Source organism: Dendrobates tinctorius, unplaced genomic scaffold, assembly GCF_039654945.1.
Source record: "Dendrobates tinctorius isolate UK_male_01 unplaced genomic scaffold, ASM3965494v1 ptg000125l, whole genome shotgun sequence".
In the NCBI taxonomy this organism is placed as follows: Eukaryota; Metazoa; Chordata; class Amphibia; order Anura; family Dendrobatidae; genus Dendrobates; species Dendrobates tinctorius.
Window position 1 is genome coordinate 9,342,247 of NW_027361793.1, and position 11,595 is coordinate 9,353,841.

General features: G+C 38.2%; 1 protein-coding gene across 1 annotated transcript; it reads right to left on the reverse strand.

The window, feature by feature from the left end:
• Positions 1–1,521: 1,521 nt before the first annotated feature.
• Positions 1,522–10,989, reverse strand: LOC141046984 (uncharacterized). The gene is made up of 2 exons (XM_073541875.1): positions 10,118–10,989; positions 1,522–4,882 (listed from the first exon to the last, which is right to left on the reverse strand). The coding sequence occupies exon 2, from the start codon at positions 4,874–4,876 to the stop codon at positions 2,213–2,215; it is 2,664 nt and encodes an 887-aa protein (XP_073397976.1). The 5' UTR covers positions 4,877–4,882; positions 10,118–10,989; the 3' UTR covers positions 1,522–2,212.
• Positions 10,990–11,595: the final 606 nt, after the last annotated feature.

The window sequence follows — 11,595 nt, forward strand, 5'->3', positions numbered from 1 at the left end:
GGTTGACATTGGTGCCCAACAAGGCACAGAGTCTGGGAGACCGAAGGAGGTTGATGCATCTAGGTTCCTGGCGAAATTTCCCAGTTTGGAACATAAATGGGTCTGGAAGACAGAACAAGAGCAGATACTGTCTTGGATGGCTGATAAGTAGTGTTGAGCATTCCGATACTGCAAATATCGGGTATCAGCCGATATTCGCTGTATTTGAATTCCGATACCGAGTACCGATATTTTTTCAATATCGGATACTGGAATCGGAAGTTCCCATAATGCAATGAGCCACTGTTGTGGCTGTGATTGGCTGCTGAAATGATGTCATCATGATGCGCGGTCTGTGCCGACTGCGGGGGGTCTGTACAGGCCTGTCGGCTGCCGGGGGTCTGTACGGGCCTGCCGGGGGACTGTGCCGGCTGTCGGGGGTCTGTATGTGCCTGCCGGGGGCCTGTACCGGCTGTCGGGGGTCTGTATGGGCCTGCCGGGGGCCTGTGCCGGCTGCCGGGGGTCTGTATGGGCCTGCCGGGGGCCTGTGCTGGCTGTCGGGCGTCTGTACGTGCCTGCCAGGGGCCTGTGCCGGCTGTCGGGGGTCTGTACGGACCTGCCGAGGGTCTGTGCCGGTGGCCGGGGGTCTGTACGGGCCTGCCGTGGGCCTGTGCTGGCTGTTGGGGGTCTGTACCGGCCTGTGCCGGCTGCCGGGGCTCTGTGCGGGCCTGCCGGGGCCCTGTGCCGGCTGCCGGGGGTCTGTGCGGGCCTGCCGGGGGTCTTGTGTGTGTGCAGGCATCGTCCGATGGGACTACAAGTCCCATCGGGCTATGCCTGCTACAATGACAATGATTGACACATTAGCCAATGATGGGACAGTAGTAGTCCCATCATCCGGCTAATGTGTTGAATGTAAAAAAAAAACATACATACTACATACATACTACATATATACAACATTCATACAACATACATACATACTACATACATACTTCATATATACTACATTCATACAACATACATACTACATACATACTACATATATACTACATTCATACAACATACATACATACATACTACATACATATACACTACATTCAAACAACATGCAACATGCTACAGACATGCAACATACATACTACATACATACATCATACATACTACATGCAATACATTCATACATTCATACAATACATACATACTACATATATACTACATTCATACAGCATGCATACATACATACTACATACATCTATACTACATTCATACAACATACATACATACTACATACAACATACATACAACATGCCACAGACATACGACATACAACATACATACTACATACAATACATTCATACAATACATACTACATATATACTACATTAATACAACATACATACATAGTACATACTACATACATACAACATGCTACAGACATACAACATACATACAACATACGTACTTGTAGAAAAATATATATATATATATCTTCTTGCACGGTTGAGAATCAAAAAGTAAAAGCAATGTTGAGGATAAAATAAATCTTGTTTTTAATTATTCATTTCAAAAAGTGATTACAAAAATGAAGAAAAGTAAGTTCATGACATGCAATAATTATTTGAAGAGAAAACGAGCAGTTCTTACATATAGTCTTGAGCAGCTGTCCGGGTGTTCGAGAGTCTCAAGGGATATGAGATCTCCTGAACAAGAGTTAGACCGGCTTATATACTATAAACTACAACCACATATGGTGGCTTGCCACTATGATCAGAAGTTCTTCCATATTAAGTGAACCGTAGTTATTTTAACAATATGCATACAGTTATTTATGCATTACCTTAGTCTGAGATATTTAAGCCTAAAGTCTGAGATCTTTAGAACCATTCATTATCTCTAAATAGTCACATTTTGACAGCTTTGACTATCTTGACCTATACATTTGACAAGAGAGACAGCTGTGTGAGCCAAGGAACCCAGAATAAGTCAGTCACTTCTCTAAAGTAAGCAAAGCCTGTTAGCTAGATTCTGTATGAGAGAATTAATCCATATATTTTTTATTATAGAAATACTGATATTTTACAGTCCCCCCTGATTATGATTTGAGAAATATCATAATCAATCCTAACTCATTCTCTCACCATTCGTATCACATTCATTCTTTATTCTGAAAACCTTGTATCAACATCTGCCCTGAATGTCATCTGAATTTTCAAACCTATTGTAAAAACAAAAATTAGATCAGAGAGTTATATTTTTTCCGTTTTAACATCTCTCTTAAAATATCATCTTCCTTTTTCATTTCTATCTTTATATTCTTATAAATTCTCCTAATTTTACACATAATAATTATTTGATATATTATACACAGCAAAACTATGATAAATAGAATAACAATCGGATTAGACAATACATTCCCTGCTGCCATTTTCGCTGAAGACTGTGACCAACTAGTTACAGATTTTCCTAAATTTCTCCACCATGATGAGCCTGACATACTCGTCCATTCATGTTCAATATCATTTAGATTACCTTGTTCATGTCTAAATACAATTTCAGCTTCTTTTAATTGTTTTGTCAGCAGATTTAATAAACCCTTGTCTTTCTTTATTTCATTTGTCCACAAATCCCAAGGGAATTTATTGACTTGTGACAAATTGAACTGGATCGGAAGGATTTTCAGACGTCTTGAGCCTATTGACGTAATATTAATACTTCCTTCCTTCTTTGTGAGAGTTTTAACATTTCCCTCAATACAATATAAACCCATTGTCAGATTTTTGACATGTACACAAGATGAGAAGAATGCAGAAACTGCTTCTCTTCCTGACATGACTTGGAAACAAGTTTTGTTAGCGCTTACTGGTGTCACCAAGTCATGTATCGTGTGGACATTCTCAACTCTGGCATAACAAGAAGTATGATTATGGAAACATGAATGATAAATGACTTTATCCTGTCCAGGTAGACACATTACCTTGGAAACAAAATTTAAGCATGACGAAATGTCTAATTGTTCAATGTTTGTACCATCAAATGTAAAATCTGTGTACTGTAATTGATAATATAACAATTGTGTAGGGCTGACAGGAATTCCCAGAACACCTATAGGAACCAGGGTTTCTTCTCTTCCTGACACTGGAATCAGTGATGTTCCTACACAAATGTTCTGTTCACATCCTAACCACTTATTTACCCACAAATCTGTATGGTTTAACGCAAAGTTATATTCTATGGGCAAATTTCTTATTAGCCCTAAAGGGGTAATTCCACTTTGTAAGGCTTGTGCAATCATTTTCAGATTGGTGGAATATTCAATCTGAATTTCTAGACATGTTTTGGCCACTTGAGATTCCTGTTCACTTTCCATTAAAGCTAAAGTAGCATCTTGAAGATGTGATACAGAAGATCCCAATACAGTAGCAGTGTTCAAAACCATCTTTTCAAGGACTTGATTCAAGCTTTTCTGAATCTTTACCCCTTTTCCTCCAATATACCCAATATTTTCCAGATCTGATTTAAGTGTATGAATGTCCATAGTGTTAATTAAACTTCCTACTGTTCCTAATCCCCCCAAAATACCTTCAAACACTCCCCTCTTACTCCTAACCTGTGTTGAAGTTCTTTTCCCAAACCATTGTTCTATTCCCATCTCCATGTTAGTGAGATGTGGTTGACACTGGGGATATCTAGAAGAGATTTTCCAGTTAGACATGTTAAAGGTCCATACCATGGTCAGAAACACTCCATCTCGTAACAGAGGTTTAGTTTGGAACTGATTGATCTGAAAAGGAGTAGATGGTTGAAATCTTGTCTGTGTGCATACATTATCTACTGCTGACCATATATTTACCTTTACATCTCTACATTGTTTGTAGTTATATTTCGTTAAAATGCAACATTGGTAAAGTCCAGAATCCTTAGGAGATGGATTATCTACAGAAAAAATAAAATCCTTATTTAACCATCTCACGTTACCGGATTGACCTTTGTGTATAACATTTGTTGGACCATTTGAAAAACTTCCCAAAAATGATTTATCTTTGGTCCATATTAACAAAGATTCTGAAGGTAGCTCTAACCTCGTGCTGCATTTTAGTAATAAAGGAGACATATTTTCTTGACTATATACTGCTTGTGGTGTAACCCTCACTTCTGGAGCTATAGTATTTGAAACTGTAAAAACTACAGATACCTGTACTTGTACTGGTTCTCTGGTTATCTGAAAATTCCATGTTTTTACCCAATCCTCGTCTCCTTCTGTAATAGAAAGAAATGCAGGATCTAAAACTTTCCCAAATAGTTGTGTCCTTAACCAAGCATCTGTTTTGGATGTTTCAACTTTCCCTTTTGCGATCATATCATTTGTAATGTCGCCTGACCACACAGCTTTCTCTTCACCTCTTATCTCTATATTCCAGAATAACACATCTGTAGGACTACATTCCCATGTGCCTGTCTTATTATTGTGTATATAATCTCCTTGTAACTGTGTGAACTTCGTCTTAGGTCCTGTGGCTGCATGTAATATTATGTCAGTGTCATGTATGAAGTGTAGCTCAATACAGCATTTTGCACCAAAACCCATGCAAATGTTTCCAGTAATATCTACTGAATCGTCCGGTATGTCCTCATCTATTAAGCTTTGTAGATTCGTTCCTCTTGGTTTCCTTGGATGTAAAGTTCCTTTGAAAAGTTCCTTCACTTCACTAGTATTTGTTCCATGGTGTGAAATATCTTCAGCGTAGATCACAGTTGAAACAGTACAAAACAGCAGAAATGTGATTCCCATCAGATAGTAGCTTTTCCTGGGAAATTTCTTTTTCTCCTGAAGGATTGGTGTTGAATCCCTTCCATCAAGGACGTGGAGTTTCGTATTCCAGTTCTTATTGGAATCCATTTCTTCCTAAAAGAAATGCAGTATCATTATTTTGCAATATACAGTTTGCATTGATCAACATGTACCCACAATTTTTGTTGTCTGCGGGTATTTTTAACCACCTTAGATGCTCGCTGCACAAGTATCATCACTTGTCCCATGGTTTCGATAATTTCAAAGGGACCTTCCCATTTACTTTCCCAAGGTCCATTCTTCCTGAAAGTTTTAATCATCACTAGAGCCCCTTTCTTGAATTTGGATACATATGGTGGCTCCATTCTCTGCATTCTTGATGCAGCATGTGGAAGAATCGTTTTCAAATTTTCCTGTAACAATTGCAACCATTTGGACCTTGCAACAGCATCTTTTTGTGGTGTAGACAAAAATGGTTCATGAGGAAAAATCAATGGCATTTTTCTTCCTGTCATCAGTTCAAAAGGAGTAAACTGAGTTGTGGCAGAGGTTGTTCCTCTTACACTCAACAGTACAAAAGGTACTGCATCAACCCAAGTATTGCCTTTGTCCAATAACATCTTGGCAATTCTGGATTTTATTGTTCTATTCATCCTTTCCACAATACCAGCAGACTGTGGATGGTAGGGTACATGAAACTGCTGTCGTACCCCTAGAATAGCACAAACGGCTTGCATGATTTTTCCTGTAAAGTGACTTCCTCGATCAGAGGTGATCATTCTTGGGATCCCCCAAGTACAAAAGACATGATTAACTAATGCTCTAGCTGTAGACAAAGCATCATCTTTCCTGACAGGTAAAATTTCAACCCACTTAGAAAAAACATCTACTACAACCAATGCATACCTGAGACCATTTTTACCTGATGGTAACGGTCCAATGTAGTCGATTTGTAACGTAGACCATGGACCATCTGCAGGTGCGATTCGGAGTAGTGGCGGTTTCTGTCCTTTTGGTCTTGGATTAATTTGGGCACAAATGAGACATGATTGAACAACACTTTGCACTGTCTCTTCCATCTTTTCCCAGTAAAATTTCTCTCTGAGAATGCCTAACAATTTTTGTTGGCCCAAATGACCCAAACTTTCATGATTGTATTTTGTGAACTCAACCTGTAGATGTCTTGGGACAACAGGACGCAACTCCCCGTTTAAGTCATGACACAAAACCCCGTTTTCACAAACAAAGGGAGGTTTTGGATCAACCCGGGAAGCAACAAGAGATGAGTCTTTTTCTTGTTCTTCCGCAAAAGAAGGGATATGCGTGTCTGTTCTTTGAACTGCTGAAACCTCGAGAGGTTCAGGTTCAAACACCTCTTCTCCTGTCAGGGCTGCCTCTTTGGCTAGCATATCTGCGGTTGCATTTCCAACAGATAATTCATCATCAGATTTTTTATGGGCCGGAACCTTGACAATAGCAAAACCATTAGGGTTTTTTGATGCTATCCTGAAAATTGTCTTCAGTGTGTCACTGTGAACAAGAGTCTTATTAGATGAATCTACATAGCCTCTTTTTTCCCAAACTGACAAGTAATCTGTCAGTGATCTTACAACATAAGAGCTATCGCTGTAGATCACAATGGGACACTGATCATCTGCTTCATTCAGCTGTAGTACCATTTTTACTGCTTCTAGCTCTGCTCTTTGAGCTGAAAAATGACTCGGTAATTTGTGCTTCACAACCTGTCCTCTGTTGGGATAAAAAATGGCATATCCTGAATAATAGTGCCCATCTGAATAGAATCTGGAACCATCTACAAAAATTGGTTCGTCTGTTACCTCTGCTTTCCGTCTGAAAAGTGATGGACTTGGATCCTGAAAAGACTGTAAACAATCATGAGTTTGTCCTTCATATTGCATCAGCTGAGGAAGAACATATTTGGCCTTGTAATCTACCTCAATTTGTTTGGGAGACAATGACAATAACCAATGAGCAAATCTCTGATGTGACACACCTGGGATATTATTCTCAAAGAGAAGTTTTAGTGTAGAGTGAGGAGTTTGCAAAATGATTTTGTTGAACCCGACAATATGTTCGGTTGCTTTGACTGCAAAGTACACACCTACCAAGTGTCTTGCACAGGTCTCAAAACCTTTTTCAACAGGTGAGAGAAGTTTTGAAAAATAGCCCAAAATTCTCCACTCTTCTCCCTGTAATTGCAGTAATACAGCAGAAACAGATGTTCCCGATGTATGCACTTGCAAAGCAAATGGAGCCGAAGGATCTACTGTGGACAAAGCAGGTGCATTTTGTAAATTCATTTTCAATTGTTCAAATGAGGTTTGCTGTTCATCACCCCATGGACCAAAGTAATCACTGTTTTCACCTTTCAAAAGATCATATAAAGATCTGGCCTTATCTGCAAAATTCTCAATGAAATCCCTTGAATAATTCATAAGACCTAAAAAATGTCTCAATGCCTTGTGTGATGTCGGAATTGGTAGGGAAGCAATTGCCTCAATTCTTTCCTGCAGTGGCTGCCTTTTTCCTGGACTCAACAGCACCCCTAAAAATCTGACCTCAGTCTGCATCAATTTGACCTTTTTGGTGTTCAATTTCAACCCTGCATCATGCAGTAACTCAAACAATTCTGTCAGAAGAGAAACATGTGTCTCTTTATCCTCTGTAGACAATAAAATATCATCCACATATTGCAGAATGCAATCAGGCCTCGAAAATCTGGATAATACCTTTGCCAATGCCTGATGAAAAACACTAGGTGACAAATGTGCTCCTTGAGGTAACCTGCAAAACAGATATTGCTCGTCCAAGAAAGTAAATGCAAACTTATACTGACAACTCTTTTCAAGAGGTATACTGAAAAAACCATTGCTAATGTCCAGTACAGAGAAGTATTTGGCCTTTGCATTTAACCTTGCCATCATGTCATGAGTATCTGCCACAATTGGTGCGACATTGGGTGTATGCTTATTGAACATCCGTAAATCCAATATCATTCGATAAGAACCATCAGATTTCAAAACACACCACAAAGGATTGTTACTTACAGAATTAGCCTTTCGGATAACACCTTGATCTAACAATTCCTGTATGATCTTTGACATAGAGTCAATTGATTCTGGAGGCAATTTATACTGACGCTGTGGCGGGGGATCACGCCCCTCTACATTCACGATAACGTCTTTCATTGTTCCAACCTGATTCCTGAACTGAGCCCAAAGAGAAGGAAAAAGCTGTACAATTTCTGTCAATACCTTGTCATCATTAGTGTCAGGCCACAAATGGTCAGATGACACCACATCATTCAAGCAAATACTTCCAACATGGCTATAATCATTAGGATCAATGACTACCGGTTTACAACCATTGGAATCTTTCCAGATCACTTGATTTCCTAGGTCAACTACCCATCCGAATTTCTGCATAAAATCTGTGCCAAGTATATTTTCAGAATCACGACAATACCAGATGTCAATTTCTGTTTTGAAAGAACTAGGTATTTCCAAAATCACATTGGGAACTAAGGTTGCTTTAGTTCCACCTTTTCCACTGAAACCGACAATTGTACAAACTGGTGAATCTGGGTTTAGCTTCAAATCAAGGTTTGTAACACTTAACTGAGCTCCTGTGTCAATAAGAAATACAACATTCTGTCCTGCTAAACTTACTTTGATAAATGGTCTTCCACAGTCATCCAATGTAACTCGAGTCACAAATTCCAATGGATGTGGTACAGGAATAGTCTGTGATTGTCAGAAAGATGAAGGAGATGGGAGAAGACCTGTGTCCTTTTTAAAAGACCTTGGAATTCTATCCCTTGACTCTGTTTCCTTCACTGTCATTTCTCTGATCTGTCTGATTAATGGTGCATATGGTGACTGTGTTTGTCTGTTGGCAGTATGAGCAGGTGCAGATAATTGTAATGCAGGTGCGGAAGGTGTGTTGTATGATTTTGGCATGAGTCCGTTTTCCCTTCCAAGCTTACCTGTTCCTTGTGTACCCATCTCTGATTCTGCTCTCAAAAATTTCCTGCACTGCCACTTCAAGTGTCCAGGTATACCACAAAAATAACAATGGATATTGTTCCTTTGTGTAGTATTTTTACCTCTATGCTCAATGTAATCCCTGCTCTTGGAGATTACTGTGGCTCTAGGTTTCAGCTGACTGTCTTCCTTCTCATGAACTACCGCTATTTTAGCCTTGACCTGGTTTTGTTTCATGGATCTCCTTATTTTGTCAATAAAAACTGTTGCTTCTTGCAATGATGGCTGAGTGTTAGCCAATTGCACTGAGGCAGGATCTAAGTACTTGAACTTCTTTACAAAAAATTTGATCATGGATGCTGGCTCTTCATGAGGCCTGAGATCCATTACCATCCTATAGGCCTGTTCAAACTTTACCAAAAAAGAGAATGGGTCTTCAGAAATATTTGTTTGTAAACTCCCTAAAATATCAACTGTAGGCATGTCTTCTCCAGTTGTAAACAATACTAATTGTCTAAGTCTGTCTTCTTTTGTACTATGTGCCATTTCATTCTCATCATTTAATCTGGGTGTGGTCTGTAATCTTTTTCCCATATGTGAAGGTAACCAAACTTTGAATATTTTATTCTTTTGCTCATCATTCAGATTGTATTTGTCTGTGTTTGATTCAAAAGTGTCCGCATTATAAAAGGCATCCATTTTATCATTGTAATTTGGAATGTCTTTTACAATTTTCATTAGCTGATCGTGTATTTTCAGATTAATGCGTGCTGCTCTGTCATGTAATTTTTTCCGTTGTAATTCTACTGCCTCTAATTCCTCTACTGAAGCATCTGGATTTTGCATATTTGGTACAAATGAAGAGGCAACATCGTCCTCCTGTTTACCTGTTGATCTTGTGTTAACAGAAACCCTCTTTATATCTTGTCGTAATTTAGACAATAACTCTGTCCTGGTATCTATTTGATCTTCCAATTGTTCTATATGTTCTGACAAAATCAAACAATTTGGACAATCAAAGTAATCCCCGTCAGACTCTTGTGTGTCACCTGGTGTGTCAGTGTGATTAATGTCTTGTGTGACAATGCATGTTTTATAGGTGTTAGGTTCAGTTTTCTCAAAGACTAGGCTATTATACACATGAACTAGCTGCATAACATTTTGAAATTTCCTTTGTAATTTTCTAACTGAGAAAAACCTTTTGTCAATTTTAACATTTTCTGCCTCACATTGATTATACAAACTAGACCATAATTGGGCATCCGTATGATTATGAACAAACTTGAAATCTATGTTACTTTTCTTAGCATAATCATGTATAAAATCCATTATATTTTTTTCTCACCTATTGAGAGTCTTTCCCGTCAATGGATGGTCCTCTGTGTCCTTATGCAATCCTCAGATCTCCGTCTGGATGAGACGCATGCAGCTCTTTACGATCCTCACCCGTCGTCTTCAGGTTCAGTGTGATCTTTGTGCCGTGAAATAGTAGAATTCCTGAGGAGGCTTGTACAACAGGTGGTTTTTTAGCAGAGTTCGTGCTCCCCCCTTGTACAATCGAGGAAGGAATGCCAACCAAAATTAGCACAAAAGATCAGGCTGGCTACGGCTCGCCAAAATGTAGAAAAATATATATATATATATCTTCTTGCACGGTTGAGAATCAAAAAGTAAAAGCAATGTTGAGGATAAAATAAATCTTGTTTTTAATTATTCATTTCAAAAAGTGATTACAAAAATGAAGAAAAGTAAGTTCATGACATGCAATAATTATTTGAAGAGAAAACGAGCAGTTCTTACATATAGTCTTGAGCAGCTGTCCGGGTGTTCGAGAGTCTCAAGGGATATGAGATCTCCTGAACAAGAGTTAGACCGGCTTATATACTATAAACTACAACCACATATGGTGGCTTGCCACTATGATCAGAAGTTCTTCCATATTAAGTGAACCGTAGTTATTTTAACAATATGCATACAGTTATTTATGCATTACCTTAGTCTGAGATATTTAAGCCTAAAGTCTGAGATCTTTAGAACCATTCATTATCTCTAAATAGTCACATTTTGACAGCTTTGACTATCTTGACCTATACATTTGACAAGAGAGACAGCTGTGTGAGCCAAGGAACCCAGAATAAGTCAGTCACTTCTCTAAAGTAAGCAAAGCCTGTTAGCTAGATTCTGTATGAGAGAATTAATCCATATATTTTTTATTATAGAAATACTGATATTTTACAGTACTACATACTGTACATACTACATACAACATACATACTACATACAATACATTCATACATTCATACAATACATACATACTACATACATACTACATACAATACATTCATACAATACATACATACTACATATATACTACATTCATACAACATACATACATAGTACATACTACATACATACTACATACATGCAGCATGTTACAGACATACAACATACATACAACATACATACTACATACTGTACATACTACATACAACATACATACTACATACAATACATTCATACATTCATACAATACATACATACTGCATACATACTACATACAACATACATACTACATACAATACATTCATACAATACATACATACTACATATATACTACATTCATACAACATACATACATAGTACATACTACATACATACTACATACATACAACATGCTACAGACTTACAACATACATACTAAATACATACTACATACAATAAATTTATGCATTCATACAATTCATACATATAGACATACAGTACATATAACATAGAGTACATACTCACCATCACTTGTCACTTTGATCCCCGAAGCCAGTGTCA

Excerpts from the sequence above, each read along its gene's own strand:
- LOC141046984 (XM_073541875.1), bottom strand. The coding sequence starts at position 4,876 with ATGGATTCCAATAAGAACTGGAATACGAAACTCCACGTCCTTGATGGA.